This window comes from Dipodomys merriami, unplaced genomic scaffold (assembly GCF_024711535.1).
Source record: "Dipodomys merriami isolate MVZ:Mamm:240054 unplaced genomic scaffold, mDipMer1.0.p SCAF_125, whole genome shotgun sequence".
In the NCBI taxonomy this organism is placed as follows: domain Eukaryota; kingdom Metazoa; phylum Chordata; class Mammalia; order Rodentia; family Heteromyidae; genus Dipodomys; species Dipodomys merriami.
The window spans coordinates 1,909,047-1,930,912 of record NW_027202549.1 but is presented as its reverse complement, the minus strand read 5'-3'; the positions used below and the strand labels follow the sequence as shown (position 1 = coordinate 1,930,912).

General features: G+C 52.5%; 1 protein-coding gene across 2 annotated transcripts in view; it reads left to right on the top strand.

Moving 5' to 3' along the window:
• Nucleotides 1-21,866, top strand: part of Limd1 (LIM domain containing 1) — a 29,910-nt gene that overhangs the window by 1,368 nt on the left and 6,676 nt on the right. The window contains exons 1-7 of one of the 2 annotated variants that reach the window (XM_070017625.1): nucleotides 4,340-4,563; nucleotides 4,690-4,817; nucleotides 5,096-6,459; nucleotides 16,072-16,173; nucleotides 19,607-19,674; nucleotides 20,772-20,834; nucleotides 21,216-21,346. In XM_070017625.1, the coding sequence (XP_069873726.1) occupies nucleotides 5,100-6,459; nucleotides 16,072-16,173; nucleotides 19,607-19,674; nucleotides 20,772-20,834; nucleotides 21,216-21,346 (1,724 nt within the window). In that variant the 5' untranslated portion in view covers nucleotides 4,340-4,563; nucleotides 4,690-4,817; nucleotides 5,096-5,099. Of the gene's footprint in view, nucleotides 1-2,591; nucleotides 2,717-4,339; nucleotides 4,564-4,689; nucleotides 6,460-16,071; nucleotides 16,174-19,606; nucleotides 19,675-20,771; nucleotides 20,835-21,215; nucleotides 21,347-21,866 lie in introns of those variants that run through there. The other variant, XM_070017624.1, reaches the window with a different exon arrangement.

Here is a 21,866-nt window from a genome sequence, read left to right as displayed (position 1 = left end):
GGTGGGCTGGAGCTGAGGTGGTAAGGACATCTCGCAATGTACTTATTTGTACCGTGTGTAAACCATCATCGTCATCATCATCCATTAGGGGCTGGGAATGTGGCTCAGTAGTAGAGCGCTTGCCTAGCATGCATGAAGCCCTGAGTTCAATCCCCCAGTACCACATACAGAAAAAGCTGGAAGTGGCACTGTGGCTCAAGTGGTAGAGAGCTAGCCTTGAGCAGAAAAGGCTCAGGGACAGTGCCCGGGCTCTGAGTTCGATCAAGCCCCAGGACTGGCAAAAATAAAAAATAAATGAAGTTGTACCTGGCACCAGTGGCTCAATGCTTATAAGCCTAGCTACTCAGGAGGCTGAGAGCTGACGATCGCGGTTGGAAGCCAGCCAGGGCAGGAAAGCTCATGAGATTCTCATCTCCAATGAACCATCAAAAACGTTGGAAGTGGCGCTGTGGCTCGAGTGGTAGCGCATTAGATTTGAGCAAAGAGCTCAGGGTAACATATTGGAGTTTGAGGACTCGAACCCAGGGCCTCAGGCATGCAAGGCAAGCACTCTACCATTGAGCCACCTTCCCAGCGCCCCCCCTCCCTTTTTAGTTAGGATTGTGTGTGTGTGTGTGTGTGTGTGTGTGTACACGCACGCGTGTGCCAGTTCTGGGACTTGAACTCAGGGCCCCATGGTCTTTGCTTAGTTTTTCCTCTTAAGTCTAGTGCTGCTCTATTGCTTGAGCTACATCTCCACTTCTACCTTTTTGCTGGTTCATTGGAGATAAGAGTCACATGGAGCTTTTCATCCTGGCTGGTTTGGAACCTTGATCCTCAGATCTCAGCCACCTGAGTTGGTAGGATGAAAGGCACCCGCTGCCGGTACCCGCCTGCTTGCTTTAGTTATTTTTAGAGCAGTGTTTCATTTATGGCTTGGCTTCTACTGAGCTGGTATGACTGTCATTCAACACCATGCCCCGCTTATTGAAATTGAGATGGGGGGGGGGAGGGGAAAGGGAGGGGCTCTGCCTCCAAACTACCTGGGATTACAGGTTGAACATTCATGCTTGTCCGTTCTGCATGTATCAAGTGAATGAGCCTGAGACTGGGCCCCATTCCAAAACCAACATGCAGTTTACTGTATCTCATTTAATGTCTTTTGCTGCTTTCTGGGCAGACCGCCCTGGGAAGGGTTTGGCCAGGCCAGGGGGGGTGGCTGCCCTTCCCTGTAGAGACACATGGCTCCAGCTGCTTGTGTGGCTGAAGGATTGGGGTGCTGGGGGGGGTGGGGGTGGGGACTGGACCAGAGCGTGGACTCTTGCTGGCCTGGCACAGGCCATACATACAGTTGTAGGTCATAGCCCCTGAGATCTGGGCCTTAGTCCAGGCAATTTTCCAGGGCAGAAAAAAAAAAAAAATCAGGAAACAAATACTCATGAGAGCCCCCAGGAAAAAAGCCTTCCTGTCCATTGTTTCTCTCATTCATAGAACGATTGGACAGGGAGATTTGGACAGGGAGATCGGAGAGTATCACAGCCCGAAGCTCAGCAAACACGAGTCGGAGATGCCAACGCTTCCTGACTTGTTGGGGGGCATGGAAAGCAAGCTCCCAGAGACAGGTACTAGTAGAGCACGCCTGTAATCCAAGCTACTCAGGAGACTGAGAGCTGAGGATTCACGGTTCCAAAAAGCAGCCTGGCCACCAAAGTCTTACCCACCCCCCACCCAAAAGAAGAGCTAAAAGAAGCTCAGAGACAGTGCCCAGATCCTGAGTTTAAGTTCCAGGACCTGCACCAAAAAGAAAAAAGAAAAGCTTCCAGAGGAAACTTGGCTCATTCATTCATTCTTTTATCCTTCCTCTCCGTTGAAATAGAGAGTCTTTTCAGAACTGTGCCAAGCCGGGCCACCAGCTTTGAGACACACACCGCATTGTATGCAGGGACCTTGCCTATAGCCAAGTTAAAGAGACAGAAAGGACCTTTCAGTTTGTTGCAAAATAAGCGGTTTTCTGCCCCGAAGCCAGGGCCCTTCGCCTCATGGGACCTCTGAGAATCTTACAGGCCACCCCAGCACCGCGTGCCATTGCTTATGATTTACTGCACTGGGAGTTTTCTTTTTGTCGGTTGTGGGACTTGAACTCAGGGCCTGGGCATCATCCCTGAGCCTCTTTGTGCTCAAGGCTAACACTCTACCCCTTTGAGCCACAGCACCACCTCTGGCTTTTTCTGTGTCTGTGGTGCTGAGGAATCGAACCCAGGGCTTCATGCATGCGAGGCAAGCACTCTACCACTGAGCCACCTTCCCAGCCCTCCCTCTGCCCCCCCTCCCCGCTACCTTCCCTCCCCCCCCTGCTTTTATAAAAGCACTTGAAGCAGGCAAAATGGACCTGGATCAAATCAATCCTAGCTGGGGTTCTAAAAAGCATTTACATGATTTCTAGCAGGATATTTTGGGGGTGTGTGTGTATGTGTGTGGTATTGGGGTTTGAACTCTGGGTCCTCAAGCCTGTTAGGCAGATGCTCTACAGCATGAGTCACAGGCCCAGTCTTCTGGGCTTTTATTGTCCCAACAGTATCTGCATGTTCTTTTTTTTTTTTCCCCTGGGCTAGCCTGGACTGTGAGCCTCCTCGTGAAGATCTTGCATAGCTGGAATGGCAAGAACCCACAACCGGACTGGGCTTATCATTTGAGATGGAATCCTGCTGGCTTCTTTCCCTGGAGCTAGCCTCTTAAGGTGAGCCTTCTGATCTCCTACAGACCTCCTGTAGTGGCTGAGACCGCAGGCGTGAGCCACTGTGCCTGGACTCATTTCTAGCATTCCTAAAAATCCTTTCATGATGGTATACTTGATGGGATGCTGACTTTATAGAAGCTATTATTATTTTGTGCTGGTCACCGCTCTACTGCAGGCTCTTTGGTTGCTTACTTGGAGGTAAGTCTCATGGAATTTCCTACTTGCACTGTCTTCAGATCTCAGTCTCCCGATGCCAGGCCTTTAATCATGTAAAGCTAGGATTACAGGTGTGGGCCACCAGTACCTGGCTATTATTATGACTAGTGCCAGAACTGGTGCTTGAACTCGGTGCCATTGTTTGCTCATGAGCTGTTGCTCTACCACTTGAGCCATGCCTCCAGCCCAGCCTTTTGCTAGTTAATTGGACGTAGAGTCTGACCTTCCCAGCCCCCACCCCCCAAAATCCTTGGGAAGTTTAAGTAGGAAGTGACTTCCTCTTCCCTTTCCTGACCCCCCCTCTCCTCCCAGGCCCTCCCCTCCCATCCCCTTTCCTCCCCAGCCTAACTCTCCTGTCCCCTCTCCTCCCTCCCCTCCCCTCTCCTCCTCCTCCCCAGCCCCTCCCCTCTCCCCTGGGAGTGTCCGCCCCCTCCCCTCCCCTGCCCATCTCTCCTCTCTCCTCTCCTCCCTCCCCTCCTCTCTCCCAGGAGTGTCTGCCCCCTCTCTCCTCCTCCCCCCCAGCCCCTCCCCTCCTTCCGGAGAGTGTTTGCCCCCTCCCCTCCCTTCTCCTCCCCTACCCACCTCTCCTCTCCCCTCCCCTCCATCCCCTCCCCTCCCCCAGGAGTTGCCCGCCCCTCCCCCCCTGACTCTCCCCTCCCTCCCCTCCTCTCCCCTCCCCTCTCCTAGGAGTGCCTGCCCCTCCTCTGTCCTCCCTTTCTGTCCCCTCCCTCCCCTCCCCTTCCTCCCTCCCCAGCCCCTCCCCCTCCTCGCCCCCCCCTTTCCCCCTCTCCCCTTTCCTGATTGGCTCCCCCTCCCCTCCCGGCCTCTCCCCCTCCCCTTCCCCCCCTCTCCCCCCTCTTTCCCCTCTCCCCTGCACCCCCTCCCCAGGGGAGCGCATGCCCCTCCCTCCCCGCCTCTCCCTCCCACCCCTCCCTCCCCGCCCCTCCCTCCCTCCCTCCCTCCCCGCCCTGCCCCTCCCTCCCTCCCTCCCTCCCTCCCTCCCCGCCCTGCCCCTCCCTCCCTCCCTCCCTCCCGTCCTCCCTCCCCTCCCTCCCTCCCTGCCCCTTCCTCCCTCCCTCCCTCCCTCCCGCCCCTCCCCGCCCTTCCCTCCCTCTCGCCCCGCCCCTCCCCGCCCCTCCCTCCCGCCCTCCCGCCCCTCCCTCCCTCCCTCCCCTCCCGCCCTCCCTCCCGCCCTGCCCCTCCCCGCCCCTCCCTCCCTCCCTCCCCTCCCGCCCCTCCCTCCCTCCCTCCCGCCCCGCCCCTCCCCGCCCCTCCCTGCCTCCCTCCCTCCCTCCCTCCCGCCCCGCCCCTCCCGTCCCGGGCCGCCCCGCGCTCGCTGCTCTCGCTCTGACTTCCGCGTCCCGCCGCCCTGGGCCCCGCGCTGCTCCGCCGCCGCCGCCGCCGCCGCCGCCGCCGGCCCGGGACAATGGGCCGCGGGCCCCCGCCGCCCTGAGCTTCCGGAGGAGACTGCGGGGGGCGCGGGCGCCGGGGCCGCTCGGAGGGGAGCCCGGCCCGGCCCCAGCCCGACCCCAGCCCGGCCCCAGCCCGGCCCCGGCCCGGCCCCAGCGGGGACTGCGGGCGGCGCGGGCGCCGGGGCCGCTCGGAGGGGAGCCCGGCCCGGCCCGGCCGCGGTGAGCGGAGCCCCTTCCCCTTCCCCACCCCCCCCAGCCCCCCGGATCCTGGGCTTGGAGGGGATCAGGTGAAGTCAGGAGCCAGCGATGACGCCCCTCTCCCTCCTTCTCTGCCCCCCACTGTAGAAACTGGAAAGAAAAGAAGAAGAAAATCAAGTCTCCCCGCCCCGGACGGCTGGGATCCCTGAGGTCGGACCGAGAGGAAGTCATGCTCCTCAGCCCGCCCTGGAGGAGGCTGACTTTACCTGTCCCGGGTAGAACTTGATTGAGCTAGGCCCCTGGGCCTGCCCCCCCCTCCGTCCCCCCCACCGATCCCCCCACCGATCCCCCTCACCGATCCCTCACACCGATCCCCCCACCGATCCCCCCCACCAATACCCCCCACCGATCCCCCCTCACCCCTCCGATCCCCCCACCGACCCCCCCCACCGATCCCTCACACCGATCCCCCCCCACCCCACCAATCTCCCCCACCGATCCCCCCCACCGATCCCCCCCACCGATCCCCCCACCAATCCCCCCCTCACCCCAGCAACATGGACAAATACGAAGACCTGGGCCTGGAGGCCAGCAAGTTCATCGAGTACCTGAACATGTACGAGGCCTCCAGGGACGGCCTCTTCCGGGTGGACAAAGGGCCCAGCAACAACCCCGAGTTCGAGGAGACCCGGCGGGTGTTCGCCACCAAGATGGCAAAGATTCACCTCCAACAGCAGCAGCAGCAGCAGCAGCAGCTCCTCCTGGACAGCACTCTGCCCAGGGCCAGCAGCCGGGCCTCCAGCCACAGTGGGGACCCCCTGGCCACCACCCCATCCCATCGTGACCCCTCAGTGGCGGGCAGAGGGGTGACAGATGGAGCCTCGAAGCCCCCGCTGGCTGCCCCCATGCTTGGGGTGACCCCCGCAGCGGCCTCTGGGCAGCCTTCTTACCCCGGCCAGGAACAGAGGGCCAGGCCGTGTGTCCAGACCACCCGGCCGGGCAGCCAGGAACGGGATCCTCACCAAGGCCCCCCAAATGCTGAGCCGGGACCCTGCCAGGACCCTTCCTGCCTTACCCATGGGGACTATTATGACAACCTATCCTCCACCAGCCCCCCATGGGATCATCAGCCAGGAGTGACCCCCAGTTTGGGCTCAGGGAAGGGAAGTGGATGGTCTGATCCCCCCTTACCCAGGCCCACCGGGGAGCATCGCCAGCACCAGCCTCCGCCCTGTCTGATGAGCCCCAGCAGATCTTTCCAGAGCGGCCTGGGTGGGCAGGATGGAGCTGGTCGCCACGCAGAGAAGCCGGCCGGCCCGTGGGCCACGGCCCCCTCTCAGAGGATGCACCCCACGCTCCCCCAGCCAGGCTTGGAGAACGGGGCTCCAGCACAGCAATCCAGGAGCGCCCCTGCCTCAGTTTCCCCCAGTCAAGGAGAGCTGAGAACCAACCCCGGACCAGGATGTGAAGTGTCAGGACCGGCATCCAAGTCCACCACGGCGGCCCCTCAGCCCTGGCTGCGAGATCGGCCCCCGTCTTACCTGTCCAGTTCTGCTCCCTTAACTCTGCCAGCTGGCCCCGAGAATTCCCAGCCGGATGGGGTCCCAGGGCTGGGTCCTAAGCCCCAGTGTCCAGACCTTGGCATGGCTCCGAAACTCAGTTCCACGAATCCCATCCGTCCGGTGATGTCCACTCAGCCCGACTTATCTCAGCCAGAGAGTCCTTCCAATTGGTCCCCTGAGGGTTCTCGAGGATCTGTCCTCTCTGAGAGTTCAAGTCCCCCCCGGGTGAGACTGCCCTGTCAGACCCTGGTCTCCAGCTCCGAGCTCGGACCTTCTGCTGTAGAATTGAAGCTAGAAGCCCTTGCCCAGCGACTAGAGCAAGAAATGGATGCTTACCCAAAGGCCGATTATTTTGGTGAGTCAAAAGTTGGACTGGGAAGGTGGCTCAGTGGTAGAGCGCTCGCCTAGCACACACGAAGCCCTGGGTTCGATTCCTCATTACCACAGAAAAAGCCCGAAGTGAGGCTGTGACTCAGATGGTTAGAGCACCACCAGCCTTGATGAGCAAAAGAAGCTCAGGGACAGCGCCCAGGCCCTGAGTTCAAACCCCAGGACTGGCAAGAAAGAAAGAAAGAAAAAAAAAAGCCTGTAGCTTTTCATTGTGGGTGAGCTTTTTCACTCAAGGCTGGCGCTCTACCACTTGAGCCACAGTCCCACTTCTGGCTTTTTGAGTGATTGATTGGAGAGAAGTCTCGCAGACTTTCCTGTTCATGCTGGCTTCGAACTTCAATCCTCTGAACTCAGCCTCCTGAATAGTCAGGGTGACAGGCGTGAGCCACAGGGGCCAGGTTCCTATGTAATTTTTGTCCCAGGTAAAGAGGTGTGGGTGTTTTGGTTGCTGGACAAGGTCCTACCAAAGTGTCCCTTTGGGTCTATCTGCCTGCGGGAAGAGCTTGTGAACTGTGACAGCCCTTAGAGTCTGAAGATATTCTGGTTATTGATTAACTCTTCTGGTACTTTCCATGGCTTTCTTAGTAGGGCTTTCTGCTAGATCCTTTCCTGACTTTTCCGTCTGTAGCTTTTCCCTGTCATGAAGCAGGAAGAGGTCAGGACAACTTTCTTCCTCCTTTTTTTTTCTTCTGTTGTTCCTGTCTTTGGGCTTGAACTCAGAACCTGGGCCCTGTTCCTGAACTTCTTTGCTCAAGGCTAACTGAAGAGTCTCAAGGACTTTGCTGCCCAGGTTGGCTTTGAACCATGCTGCTCAGATCTTAGCCCCCTGAGTAGTTAGGATTACAGGTGTGAGTCATTGTGCTCAGCTTTTGTCTTTAATAGATGTATTTATGGGGTACAGTGGGGCATTTCAACTCATGATACAATATAATAATTATACTATGTAACCTAGTAATCTAATAATAATAATATCAGGGTCATTGGCCTGTCACCTTAGACATTTTTCAGTTCTTTTTTTTTCTTTTACTTGTGTGTGTGTACTGGTATTGGGACTTGAATTCAGGCCACTTTTTCACTCTTGGCTTTTTTTGCTTAAGTCTAGCCCTCTACCATTTGAGCCATAGCTCTACTCTTGCCTTTTATTTTTTTTAATTGGTCATGGGTCTTAAACTCTGGGCCTGGGCACTGTCCCTCAGTTCTTTAACTCAAAGCGAGTGCTCTACCACTTGAGCCATAGCGCCACTACTGTTTTTCTGATGGTTTAGTGGAGATCAGAGTCTCACAGCCCTGTCTCTGGGCTGGCATCCTCAGATCTCAGCCTCCTGAGTAGCTAGGATTATAGGCGTGAGCCTATAGTGATGTATAGAGAAGTTATAGTTACATAAGTCGGGTAGAGTGCATTTCTTTTGGGACTATGTCACCCCTTCTCTCTCTCTCCCCTCCTGTTCCTGCTTACAAGTTGTATAGTTCATTTTCCACAGTGATAAGTGCATACTATACTTCTACCTTTTTTTTTTTTTTTTGCTAGTTACTGGAGATAACAGTCAAATTTGTCATCCCAGGTTAATTTCAAACCTTGATTCTCAGAGCTCAGCCTCTTGAGGCAGGAGCTAGCTTGGAGATGAGTTTTGGTTTTTGTTTTTTTGTTTTTTGGGTCCGGTCGTGGGGCCTGAACTCTGGGTCTGGGTGCTGTCTCTCAGCTCTTCAGCTCAAGGCTAGCGCTCCACCCCTTGAGCCACAGCGCCACTTCCGGCTTGTTTCTTTTTTTGCTTATGTGGTGCTGGGGAATCGAACCCAGGGCCTCAGGCATGCAAGGCCAAGCACTCTACCACTGAGCCACCTCCCCAGTCCAGAGATGAGCTTTTTAGCTTCCACAGATGTTTCTTTCTCAATGCTGGGGCTTGAACTCAGGGCCTAGGAGCTATCCTTGAGCTATGTGGCTTAGGGCTAGCACTCAACCACTTTGAGCCACAGCTCCTCTTCTGGTTTTTCTGGTGGTTCATTGGAGATAAAAACTTTCCCAGACTTTCCTGTCCAGGCTGGCTTAGAACCGTGATCCTCAGATCTCAGTCTCCTGTGGTAGCTAGGATCACCGGTGTGCGCCTGCTTGGGGAGGAGCTTTTTTAGCTTCTACCTCTACGGGGGCCTGTGTGTGTCCTTCTATGCCTGGCCCATTTCATTTTACAGGATCAAGGGCAAACTGGTTTGAGGGATTCCATGGAGAAGGAGTCCATTTTCCTGGCATTTGTTGGTCTTGGAAGACATAGTGTGGATCCTGTCTGTACTACCTGTTCACGCTGCAGGGGGGAGGTGAAGAGGGCATTCTTGGGCTTCTAAGGTTCAGTGGTAACCCTGACCTCCTCTTCCATGATGCCTGTCTTACCCATACTGGTCCTCCTTTCCATTACTAAGAAATGGCCAAGGGGCCTGGTACCGGTGGCTCACGCTTGTCATCCTAGCTACTCAGGAGGCTGAGATCTGAGGATCGTAGTTCAAAGCCGGCCCTGGAGGACACATCAGTGAGACTCTTAGGTATGGTAAACCAGCAAAAAGCTGGAAGTAGAGCTCTGGCTCAGGTGGTAGAGCATCAGCCTTGAGGTCCTGAGTTCACATTCCAGTACTAGAACACACACACACACACACACACACACTCACACACACACACGTAAACCATCTGAGTTCTCTGGGAAGCTGACCCCCCCCCTGAGAGTTTAGTGTGTGGGAGGCTTATTTAGGGGTGCTGCTGTTGTTAGGGTTCCCCACGAACCGTGCAAAGGAGCCTGGGAGTTACAAATGCTCTGGAGAGCCATGTGGAGTTGGCTCCACATTTCTTGACCTTTGGCTCTCCCTCATGGATTTAGTCACTAGATGTGGGCTGCTTTGGGAATCTGGTGACCTCAGGCAAAGTGGCCTTACAGCAGCTGGAGCCATCTCGGGACAGGGGCTAAAGGCTGCGAGGGTCACCCACCTACCATGCTGCATACCAGCCACTGGGCTGTGGTTTCTGTGAAACATCTGTCTCAACTTCCCTGCTTGGGATAGGTCAGGAAAACATGACCTTGGGCCTTCTGGTTTTGTTTGTTTGGGATCAGTCATGGGGCCTGACCTCCGGGCCTGGGCGCTGTCCCTCAACTCTTCAGCTCAAGGCTAGCACTCTACCACTGGAGCCACAGCCCCACTTCCGGTTTTCCAGTGTGGTTTATTGGAGACCAGAGTCTCACGGACTTTCCTGCCCCGGCTGGCTTTGAACTGTGATCCTCCAATCTCAGCCTCCTGAGCTGCTAGGATGACCAGTGTGAGCCACCAGCGCCGGGCTCTGTTGAGGTTTGCTGTGTGCTTTGTAGACATTGGTTTAGCTCTGTGGGAAGTAGTATTCTTTGTTTTTGGTAGAGAAACTGGTACCCTGAGGGATCAGGTGACTTGCTCAAGAACACAGGTATGAGAGGTATGAAAAGAAATGGAGCCTCTACCCGGGGGCCTGCCTGGGCTTTTTTTTTTTTTTTCCTTTTTTCTCCTTTGATGGCTTGAGCACTGAGGCTTGGTGGTCTCTTAGTGGGAGCTGGATTTCTGCCGTTGAACCCTTGAGATTTGCAATCTTATCACGGGCTGCCAGGACATCTGTGGTTTTCTTTTCCCTTCCTGCACATTCAAGATATTGATTTCTCTGTGTGTGTGTGTGTGTGTGTGTGTGTGTGTGTGTGTGTGTGTGTGTGTGTGTGTGTGTGTGTGTGTGTGTGTGTGTGTGTGTGTGTGTGTGTTTTGGTCAGTCATGGGACTTGAACTCACAGCCTGTGCACTGTCCTGGAGCTCTTTTGCTCAAAGCTAGCACTCTACCACTTGGAGCCACAGCCTGACTTCTTGCCCAGGCTGGCTTTGAACCGGGATCTTCAGATCTCAGCCTCTTGAGTGGCTGGGATTGCAGGTATGAGCTACCAGTGCCCACTAAAATGTTGGATCTTGTAGCACCTGTGTGGTCAGGACAGCACCCCACCCCAGCCTGCTTGGCCCTGTCTTATAATCTTCCCCTGTGTGGATGGAGTTCCCACACTGTCTTGCTTGTCCCATCCTGCCTTCTCTTGGTCCTGGCCCATCCCTCCGGGGACATTATGTTTTTGCTCTTTGACTTTGGGACTAGGAAAGAATGTCCGTCCAGTTTTCCTGGATTTTCCATTAATAACCCACAGCATGAAACTGAACTTTTGACATGGCCTCTGTGTGTGTGTGTGTGTGTGTGTGTGTTTTATGTGTGTGTGTGTGTGTGTGTGTGTGTGTGTGTGTTGGTACTAGGACTTGAACTCAGGGCCTGGAATGAACTCAGGGCCTGGAATTCTCCTTTCCTTTTTTTGGGGGGGGTCGGTCGTGGGTCTTGAACTCTGGGCCTGGGCGCTGTCTCTTAGCTCAAAAGCTCAAAGCTAGCGCTCTACCACTTGAGTCACAGCGCCACTTCTGGTTTTCTGGTGGTTTATTAGAGATAAAGAGTCTCCCAGAGTTTCCTGCCCAGGCTGGCTTTGAACCGTGATCCTCAGATCTCAGCCTTCCTGAGTAGCTAGGATGACAGGCGTGAGCCACCCGTACCGGGCTTCCCAGTGTCTATTTCTTTTACATTTGTTAACATGTGACTTTCATCTTGGTGTCAGTACTGTGGAAGAAATCATCCAGTGGGGGGCGCTGGTGGCTCGTGCCTGAGTCATCCTAGCTACTCAGGAGGCTGAGATCAAAGGCTCAATCACCAGCCCGAAAGGTCTTGGAAGGCTTTTACTGTAGCTGACTTAGGTATGGTCTACACAGGGACATCTGGGAACACTGGTTTGGGGTGCTGAGTGTCCATATTTTCCCTGACATATCCTTGGCTTCCTCTGAGGTTTCCTGTGTGGTCCTGGGCAATGCTGGCTCTTGGGCTTGGTCATTTGACCCAGTACCTGGGCCCAAGGCCTAGCACTGTGTCCCAGTGCCCTAATGTTAAGTGGAATGGCTCACTGGCCGTCTGCTTGGGAGAATGGATGGGGCCTGAGCTGGTGTGTGAAGAGACAGGGACTTTTATATTTGCCAGCCCTAGGGCTTGAACTCAGGGCCTACGTGATGGCCCCCCTGAGCCTCTTTGTGCTCCAGGCTAACGCTCTACCACTTGAGCCCCAAAGTCACCTCCAGCTTTTTCTGAGCGGTTCATTGGAGATAAGAGTCCCTCAGGCTTTTCCTTCCCCTGGGCTGGCCTCCAACTGCGATCCTCAGATCTCAGCCTCCTGAGTAGCTAGGATGACAGGCGGGAGCCACCAGCACCTGGCTTCAACCACCATTCTTTTAACGATCACCATTTTCCACACGGGGAAACCGAGACACCCAAAAGTTAATGAACCTATCTCATCCGTATACCTATCTAATCCTAACCTCAGTGGTTCAGCTTTTTTTTACCTCTGTCCTATCATATCTCAAGACCCCAGGACAAAGGGAACTTCCTGAAGCCCTGGAGACCACCAGGAAGGCAAAGAATGTTAGAGGAACTGGCTGGAGGAGCTGGATTCTTCTCTTACAGCCTTGGGCAACATCTGGATTTCTGTTATTCTATCCAGGAGCCTGTGTATAGATGGGCATCACTGGTACAGTTGGCTTAGTGATCAGGCTGCTGACCTTCCTTCCTTCCTTCCTTCCTTCCTTCCTTCCTTCCTTCCTTCCTTCCTTCCTTCCTTCCTTCCATGACAGATGTGAGCCACCAGAACTTGGCTTCCATGAGACTCTTATCTCCGATAAAATACCAAAAGAGCCGGGCGCTGGTGGCTCACGCCTGTAATCCTAGCTACTCAGGAGGCTGAGATCTGAGAATCGCGGTTCAAAGCCAGCCCGGGCAGGAAAGACCGTGAGACTCCTATCTCCAATAAATCACCAAAAAACCGGAAGTGGCGCTGTAGCTCAAGTGGTAGAGCGCTCGCCTTGAGCTGAAGAGCTGAGGGACAGCGCCCAGGCCCAGAGTTCAAGACCCACGACCGACAAAAAAAAAAAAAAAAAAATACCAAAAGAGCCAGAAGTTGAGCAGTGGCGTGTTAGCCATGAGCAGAAAAAGCCCCAAGTTCAAGCTCCAGGACTGGAGCTTGAAAAAAAGGCTTTCTAGCTGGGCGCTGGTGGCTCACGCCTATAATCTTAGCTACTCAGGAGGCTGAGATGGCTTGGGCAGGAATGTCCATGAAACTCTTTTTACCTCGAATTAAAACAGCAAAAAGCTGGAAGTGGCACTGTGGCTCAAGTGGTTAAGTGCCAGCCTGGTGTGGAAAAACTAAGGGAAAGCAGCATCCAAGGCCTTGAGTTCAAGCCCCTGAACCAGCACACATACACACATGCACAAATAATCTATCCTGAACGTAGGCCTTCCTACCTGGGTGGCTGTCCTGGCTCAGAGTGGCTTTTGGGACAAGCATCTAAAGACCCATTTGAGCTGGGCACTGGTAGCTTACGCCTGTAATCCCAGCACCTTGTGCCCTGGCTTGGCTCTTTTTTTTTTTTTTTTTTGTTTAAGGCTGAGCTTAAACTTGAGCCACACTTCCATTTCTGCCTTTTGCCCAGTTAATTATCTATTAAAAAAAAAAATCTCATGGCCTTTCCTACCTGGGCTGACTTTGAACCTCGATCCTTAGATCTCAGCCTCCCGAGCAGCTAGGATGACAGGCGGGGAGCCACTGACAAGTGGTGATTGGTCAGTTTTGATATGGTTTATTGGAGATAAAAGCCTCACAGGCTTTCCTTCCCAGGCTGGCTTTGAACCACGATCCTCCAGACCTCAGCCTCCTGAGTAGCTGGGATTACAGGCGTGAGCCACCGGTGCCTAGCGATCATTCCCAGTTCACAGTAGAGGTGAGCAAGCTCACTGGCCTCTACTATATGGTTAGGGGGCAGAAGAGTTTGTTGTTCTTTTATAGAAATCCAGGGTAGGATGCCTGGCCGCCAGCTGCAGGAGCTGTAATAGAGAAGGGTGTGGAGTACAAGGCTTGCTGAGGGGGGGGCTTTGAACTCCCTCCTTGGAGGAATGGAAAGGGCTGGGAGCTGTAGAAGTGGGCCTGTGCGTGCACGCACACACAGTGCACGGAGTCCAACGGGGGAAACTCTCAGCAGGACAGTAATTTGGAGATTTGCAAGAAAGGCTTCCGTTGCCATGGTAACCAAGCGACGCCACCATGCCGCTAGGAAGCCACTGGTGTCTAAAGGGTTGGTGAAGAAAGGGCTGGAGCAATGTCTGTAGGGGAGAGTGACCTTGAGTACTTCCTTTGTGGCTGGTGGAATGACCTCAGCCATTGCATCAGGAACTCTGTGTGGTGTGTGTGTGTGTGTGTGTGTGTGTGTGTGTGTGTGTGTGTGTGTGTGTGTGTGTGTGTGTGTGTGTGTGTGTGTGTGTGTGTGTGTGTGTGTGTGTGTCCAGGTACTGCCCTGTGTGTGTGTGTGTGTGTGTGTGTGTGTGTGTGTGTGTGTGTGTGTGTGTGTGTGTGTGTGTGTGTGTGTGTGTGTGTGTGTGTGTGTGTGTCCAGGTACTGCCCTGTCTGCACCAGTCTCAGCTTTAGCTGGAGACCTGTGTACTGAGTTATGGGGTCCTGCAGCTTGAACTCAGGGCTTGGACAGTTTTCTCTGAGCTTTTATACACTCAAGGCAAGCGCTCTACCATCTGCACCACAGTTCCACTTGTGTCTTTTGTTTTTGGCGGTTCATTGGAGAGAAAAGATTCTCCCAAAGCTGGGTACTGGTGGTTCACGCCTAATACTCCCAGCTACTCAGGAGGCTGAAATCTAGAGGATCGTGGTTCAAAGCCAGCCGGGGCAGGAAAGTCCATGAGACTCTGATCTCTAAGAAACTACCAGGAAACTGGAAGTGGAGCTGTGGCTAACAGTAGTAGAGTTAAAAAAAAAAAAATGCTCAGGGATGGTGCACGGGCCCAGAGTTCAAGCCAGAGTCTCACAGGACTTTCCTGCATGGGGTAGCTTTAAACCGCGATCCTCTAGATCTCAGCCTCCTGAGTAGCTGGGACGACAGGCGTGAGAAACTTTGTCCATTTACCGTATGCCGAATGGTTTTCTCCTGACTCAAACGGGATCTTCCTTGTTTCTGTGTCTTAACGATCTGAATGTTGAGGACCTTCCTTCCTTGCTTTGTAATCTGTCTCCCCGGTCAGAGTGGAGAGGAAGGATGTCAGCCACGTAAAGGAGGGAACCCCGGGAGCCCAGAGATTGTGGGGGGACAGGGGGGAGGAGGAAGAGGTGGGCACAAATAACGACTAAAAGACCCAGTGTTGATGTACTGGGGTCGGGGCGGGGCTCAGCCAGCAAAGGACTGGCATCTGAGATAAAGCATCAGGAAGTGCCAAGAGGTGGGACATTTGTTACACTGTCCAATTGCAAGCTGCCATCTGTGCCCCGCCCCCCCCCTTTACTTTAGGAACAGGAGTGGGAAGGATTGGCCGGGAATCAGTGACTCAGGCCTGTCATCCGAGCTACTCAAGAGAGCCGAGAGCTCAAGAGCTGATGGTTCGAAGCCAGCCCAGGCAGAAAAACTTCATGAAGCTTATCTCCAATGAAACATTAAAAAAAATAAAATAAAAAGCCAGAAGTGGAGCTGTGGCTCAAGTGGTACAGCGCTAGCTGTGAGGGGAAAAAAAAGGCTCAGAGTCAGCACCCCAGGCCCTGAGTTCAAGCCCCGGGACTGGGACCAAAAAAAAAAAAAAAAAAGAAAGAAGTGGGAGGGGATGGTCAGACTTTTATCCCAGGACTCTCTGAGCAGGGTGAGTTCACAAGTCATGCTGTGTCTCCTGCATAGTTTATTGGGGGTTGATTATATTCATGTATGGAAATGTTGTAGGGTCTCCGTCTTTGTCTAGGCTAGCCTGGACTGCAGTCCTTCAGTGTATACTCCATGCATAGCTTGAATACCGCACGCATGCCACTGTATCCAGTTTTTAAGTTTGTTAAGATATGAGGGTCTGTGTATGTGTGTGTGTGTGTGTGTGTGCGCGCGTGCGTGTGTGTGCGTGTGTCTGTATGCCGGTCCTGAGGCTTGAACTCAGAGCCTGGGAACTGTCCCTTACCTTATTCACTCAAGCCTGATGCTCTACCACTTGACCCATAGCTCCTCTTCCAGGATTTTGCATGGTTAATTGGAGATAAAAAGTTTCACAAGCCGGGTGCCGGTGGCTCACGCCTGTCATCCTAGCTACTCAGGAGGCTGAGACCTGAGGATCGAGGTTCAAAGCCAGCCTGGGCAGGAAAGTTGGCGAGAACTCTGATCTCCAATAAACCACTCAGAAAACTGGAAGTGGCGCTGTGGCTCAAGCGGTAGAGCGCTCGCCTTGAGCTGAAGAGCTGAGGGACAGCGCCCAGGCCCAGAGTTCAAGCCCCATGACTGACAGCTAAGATGACAGATGTAAAGCCACTGGCATCTGATAGAGGTGGGGGTCTTGGGGACTTACAGCCTCGAACTTTGATCCTCCAGATCTCTGCCTCCCAAGTCACTGGGATGACAGTTGTGAATTAGCTTGGTCGCTGCCACATCTGTGGCTCGGTGTCTACCACCGTTCCTTCCTGACCTGGGGTGTGTTCTTTGTCCACAGGAGCCTGTGTGAAATGCAGCAAAGGAGTGTTTGGATCTGGCCAGGCCTGCCAGGCTATGGGAAATCTCTACCACGATGCCTGCTTCACCTGTGCTGCTTGCAGTAAGTGTGTGTGTGGCCTTGTAGGGTGGTGAAGCTTCTGGGGCTTGAACTCAGGGCCTGGGCACCTGTCCCTGAGCTTTTCTGCTCAAGGTGAGCACTCTACCACTTTGAGCCACAGCTCCACTTTCCTGCCCGGAGTTGGCTTTGAATCACGATCTTCACATCTCAGCCTCCTGAGTAGCTAGGATGGCACTCACCCAGTTGGCAGGTCAGTCTGGGTAAATACGGGTACCGTGCAGGAATCTTGAGTGTACCCAGATACACATATTGACAAGAAACAGCCACGTGTAGCTAGTTCATTTTTAGCTCTGAGAACCACACACCACAACCACAAAGGCAAATTTAAAAGACAGAAGCTTGCTGCGTGAGCATTTCAGTGCAGCTGTTTTTTTTTTTTTTTTTAACTTGGGTGTGTTTTTTTTCTCCTTGCAATTTGGGTTCACATGGGTGTATTTCTTTCTTCCTTCCTTTCTGGACTTGTGATCCTCATGTATACACAGTGAATCGTTTTTAATTTCCCAGGCGTATCATACATGAGCATCACATTAACGAGTTCTGGGGTCAGGGCTGAGTTCATTTGAACCACAGTGGGAGGGAGAGGGGCTCGCTGTGGTGGGGGGTGGGAGGATTGTGGGTTGTCGGTGGCCCTCTGCTGGCCTGTTTCCTTGGAGTTCCTCCTCGGAAGGAAGCATTCAGAAGACCGACGTGTGGGTGTCTGTGTGGCTTGGGAAATAAAAGTTCTCTTGTTTTGGGAGGAGGATGTTTGGTTACCATGGCAACGTGGGCTGTGGAGCTTCTCCCCTAACCCAAGCCCTGCCCATTGGCCAGGACAGGATCTTGCATGGGATGCTTCCCGGAAGCTGTTGGCACAGAGAGGAAGAAGGAGCCTTCCTCTTCCCTTTCCCTTCCCTTTTTCTTTTTCCTGTTCCTTTCCTTTTCTCTTTCTCTTTCCCTTTTCCTTTTCCCTTTCCATTTCCATGTCCCTTTCCTTCTGTGCTGGTCCTGGGGCTTGAACTCAGGGCCTGTGTACTATCCCTGAGCTCTTTTTGCTGAAGACTACCACTTTACCACTGGAGTCACAGCACCACTTCCAGCTGTTTTTGGTGGCCAGGCTGGCTTTGAACAGCAATCCTCCGATCTCAAGCCTTCTGCAAAGCTAGGCTTGTAAGTATAAGCCAGCCGCCAGTGCCCAGCCTGTTTCTCTTTTTGGGGGGAGGGGAGGTTTGAACTCAGGGTCTTATGTTCTTGCTTGACTTTTTTACTCAAGGCTTGTACTGTACCATGTGAGCCACAGCTCCACTTTGAGCTTTTTATATGACTAATTTAGCAATAATAATTTTTATTAGTATTATAATTAGCTTAATATTATAATAATTATAATTACTTTATTGCTATTATAGAGGTGATGTACAGAGGAATTACATTTATACGAGACAGGTAATGAGTTTATTTCCTTTTGTGTAGTGTCTTCTGTTCCCCTCTTTCACAGACTTTTTTTTTTTTTTTTTTGGTCAGTCGTGGGGCTTGAACTCTGGGCCTGGGCGCTGTCCCTCAGCTCTTCAGCTCAAGGCGAGCGCTCTACCACTTGAGCCACAGCGCCACTTCCGGTTTTCTGGTGCTTAACTGGAGATAAGAGTCTCACAGCACCCTAGCTCTGGGGTTCACGCCTCGACCACCTCCCCTCTTCCCCCAGGGACCTGAATGCATCCACAAAAAGATTGATTTCCTGTTCAGATTCCTTAGCATTTCTGAGTTCCATTGCCAGGACGCAGTCTGATGTGTTGGCTCCTTCTAGTGGCTGCAGGTGTAACTGCAGCCTCACCAACCTCCATCACATCCCAAAGCTAGATAGATACTCTCTCCACTTTGGGATCAGACAGTGTGAGTAGTGACTTCCTTTTCCTTTTCGGTTGTTCAGCTCTCCCGAGGGTGGGCTGTTTGTGTCCTTGTCACGTCTTCTGGTAAAAGGACAGAAGACAGCACATGAGCTCTCCTCCAGGTGATTGATGAGGGGTTATTCAACCTAGTCCTTGTTTGCTTTTCCAAAGATTGAGATCTCTAGACTCAAGAAGTCAAGCAGACATTTAAAATGAAGTAAACAAGTAAAAAGAACTAAAATTAGTTTTATGGCTGTTGGTCAAGAAGTTGAAGTCATTTAACTTCCTTCCTTCCTTCCTTCCTTCCTTCCTTCCTTCCTTCCTTCCTCCCTTCCTTCCTTCCTTCCTTCCTTTTCTTGTTTTTGGTTGGTCATGGGGCTTGAACTCTGGGCCTGGGCACTGTCCCTCAGCTCTTGAGCTCAACCACTTGAGCCATAGTGCCACTTCTGGTTTTCCAGTGGTTTATTGGAGATCAGAGTCTCACGAACTTTCCTGCCTAGGCTGGCTTTGAACTGTGATCCTCAGATCTCAGCCTCCTGAGTAGTTAGGATTACAGGTGTGAGCCACCGGCACCTAGCTCTTTTTTTTTTCTTTTCTTTTGTTTCCTCTTTCTTTTTAGTGATAGGATTTGCTGGAATTTAACCTTAAGGTGTTCTGCTTACTTAGTCAGATGGTCAATCACTTAAATCATGCCTCTGCTTCCGGCTTTTTGCCGGATAATTGGAGACAAGAGTTTCTTGGATTTGTCTGCCAGGGCTGGCTTGTTCCCAAGTGGTCATTTCAATGGTCCTGATTTAGTAGGTTTTTTGTTGTTGTTGTTTTTTGTTGTTGTTGTTTGGTTTTGTTGTTGGTCATGGAGCTTGAACTCAGGGCCTGGGCCCTGTTCCTGAGCTCTTATGTTTAGGGCTAGGGCTCTACCACTTTGAGCCACAGCCCTACTTCCAGTTATCTGTTGGTTCACTGGAGATAAGAGTCTTGCCGACTTTTCTCCCTAGGCTGGCTTTGAACTGTGATCCTCAGATCTCGGCCTCCTGAGTAGCTAGAATGATAGATGTAAGCCACCGGTGCTTTGTTGGTTTGGTTTTGAGACCAGGCTTTTTTTTGTTTTGTTTGTTCTTTCTGTGTGTGTATATATGTGTATGTATGTGCTGGTCTTGGGGCTTGAACTCAGGGACTGGGCACTGTCCCTGGGCTTCTGCTTTTCATATGATTTATATATGGCCCTTCCAAGGAATTGACTGTACTTGACATTCACCACCCACCCCCTTGTGGCCACATGCTGACTTACCGTTTTGTAACCTTGAGATGGACAGACAACACTAAATCCTACCAGTAGCAAAAATCCTTCTGGATAGTTCTGAAGCATAAATCTTCACAGAGGTATTGCTTTGTTTGTTTATTTTTGGTTCTGGGACTTGAATTCATGACCTCATGATTGCTAGGCAAGTACTCCATCCTTTGAGCTATACCACAGTCCATTTCCTGTTTTCTCTCTCTCCCCAAATCTGACCACCTTCCTTTACCCTGCTTTTTCTTCTTTTGTTTTCCTCCCTTAGGCCGGAAGCTGAGAGGAAAAGCCTTCTATTTTGTGAACGGCAAGGTGTTTTGTGAGGAAGATTTCTTGGTGAGTTGCCAGCTGTGTTGGGGGGGACAGATGGGCGTTGATGGCCTAGAGACATCTAGGCAAAAGACAAACAGGAACACTGTGGAAGGGACTGTAAGATGGCTTGGTATATCCCTACTAGTGTGACGCATGTGCGTGTACACGCATGCACGTGACAGACACAGGGCCTCCTGCTTTAGCTGTTTCTCTGAAGGCTAGAGCTCTGTGAGTGACAGCTTTTTGGTAGTTCATTGGAGGTAACAGTCTCACTGGACTTTCCTGCCTGGGCTGGCTTTGAACCATGATTCCCTGATCTCAGCCTCCTGATTACCTGGCATTACCGGGGTGAGCCATCAGTACCCAGCAAGAATTTGCCATTTATTTTGTATTTTTATGTTTATTTGCATGGTTTCTCAAGTGATCCAAGGAAACCCCTTCCTTGTGAAAACCAAAGAGATTACAGCTTTTTTGTTGTTGGTCATGGGGCTTGAACTCAGGGCTTGGGTGCTTTCCTGAAACTTTTTTTTTTTTCTCTCAAGGCTAGCACTCTACCACTTTGAGCCATAACTCCATTTCCAGCTTTAGAGTGGTTTATTGGTGTTAAGAATCTCATGGAACTGGGTGCCAGTGGCTCCCACCTGTCATCCTAGCTACTCAGGAGGCTGAGATCTGACGATCACGGTTCAAAGCCAGCCCAGACAGGAAAGTCCCTGAGACTCTTATCTCCAATAAACCACTGGAAAACCGGAAGTGGGACTATGGCGTAAGTGACAGAGCGCTCACTTTGAGCCGAAGACCTGAGGGACAGCGCCCAGGCCCAGAGTTCAAGCCCCATGACCAACAACAACAACATGGGCTGGCTTTGAACCACGATTCTTAGATCTCAGCCTCCTGAAGAGCCAGGATGACAGGCAACGATAGCATAGTTGTGGGGACCCAGACACAAATGGTGGGGTGAGCATATGGGATGTTAATAGCTTTTGTGGTCCTTGTGGCAGATTTCTACACAGAGCGACACGGTTTGATTAGGAGGTGCTTGCAGATCTGTTGGCTGCTGGAGACGTGGCAGGTCCATCTGCCAGCCAGGCTTTAACTCTCTTTTTTCCCTTCCCCTCCAGTACTCCGGCTTTCAACAGTCTGCTGACCGGTGCTTCCTGTGTGGCCATCTGATTTTGGACATGGTAAGCAGGGATTGTGGCATGTTGTAGTAGCAGGAGGAAGTATTCAGGGGAGAAAGGGAATTAAAATGGAGATTATTTATTTATTTATTTATTCTTGTTGGTCGTGGGGCTTGAACTCTGGGCCTGGGCGCTGTCTCTCAGCTCTTCAGCTCAAGGTGAGCGTTCTACCACTTGAGCCACAGTGCCATTTCCGGTTTTCTGGTGATTCATGGGAGATAAGAGTTTCATGGACTTTGTTGCCCGGGCTGGATTGGAACCGTGATCCTCAGATCTCAGCCTCCTGAGTAGCTAGGATGATAGGCGTAAACCACCGGTGCCTGGTGGAGATCATTTTAATGGATGGCTCATGCCATCGGTGTCTCCTCCTCTGTGTCCCCCTAGATCCTGCAGGCCCTGGGAAAGTCCTACCACCCGGGCTGTTTCCGATGCGTCATCTGTAACGAGTGTTTGGATGGAGTGCCTTTCACCGTGGACTCGGAGAACAAGATTTACTGCGTCCGAGATTATCGCAAGTAAGGGGAGGACGGGACTACACACAGACCTCACTCGCTGAGTTCATACCTGAGGGTAGCTATGTTGGCTGTGTGTTTATAGCTACTTGTCCTAGTTTTGGCCTGCTGGCTTGTTTGCAAGAATCCAGCCCGGGTCTCCAAGGTCAGTTGGTAGAGAAAGGAACTAGTTAACAAGCAGGGCACCAGCGGCTCACGCCTATCATCCTAGCTACTCAGGAGGCTGAGATCTGAGGATCACAGTTCGAAGCCAGCTCGGGCAGGAAAGTCCGTGAGACTCTTACGTCCACTGAACCACCAGAAAACCGGAAGTGGTGCTGTGGCTCAAGTGGTAGAGCCCTCCCCTTGAGCTGAAGAGCTGAGGGACAGCGCCCAGGCTCAGAATTCAAGCCCCACAACTGACCAGAAAAACCAAATCAAACCAAAAACCTTGTAATCTGATTTCTGCTTAGGCCTGTGAATCTACTAAGCCTCTGATTCCTGCTTTACCTAACTTCACCAGGTACCAGGTCATGTTTTTCTT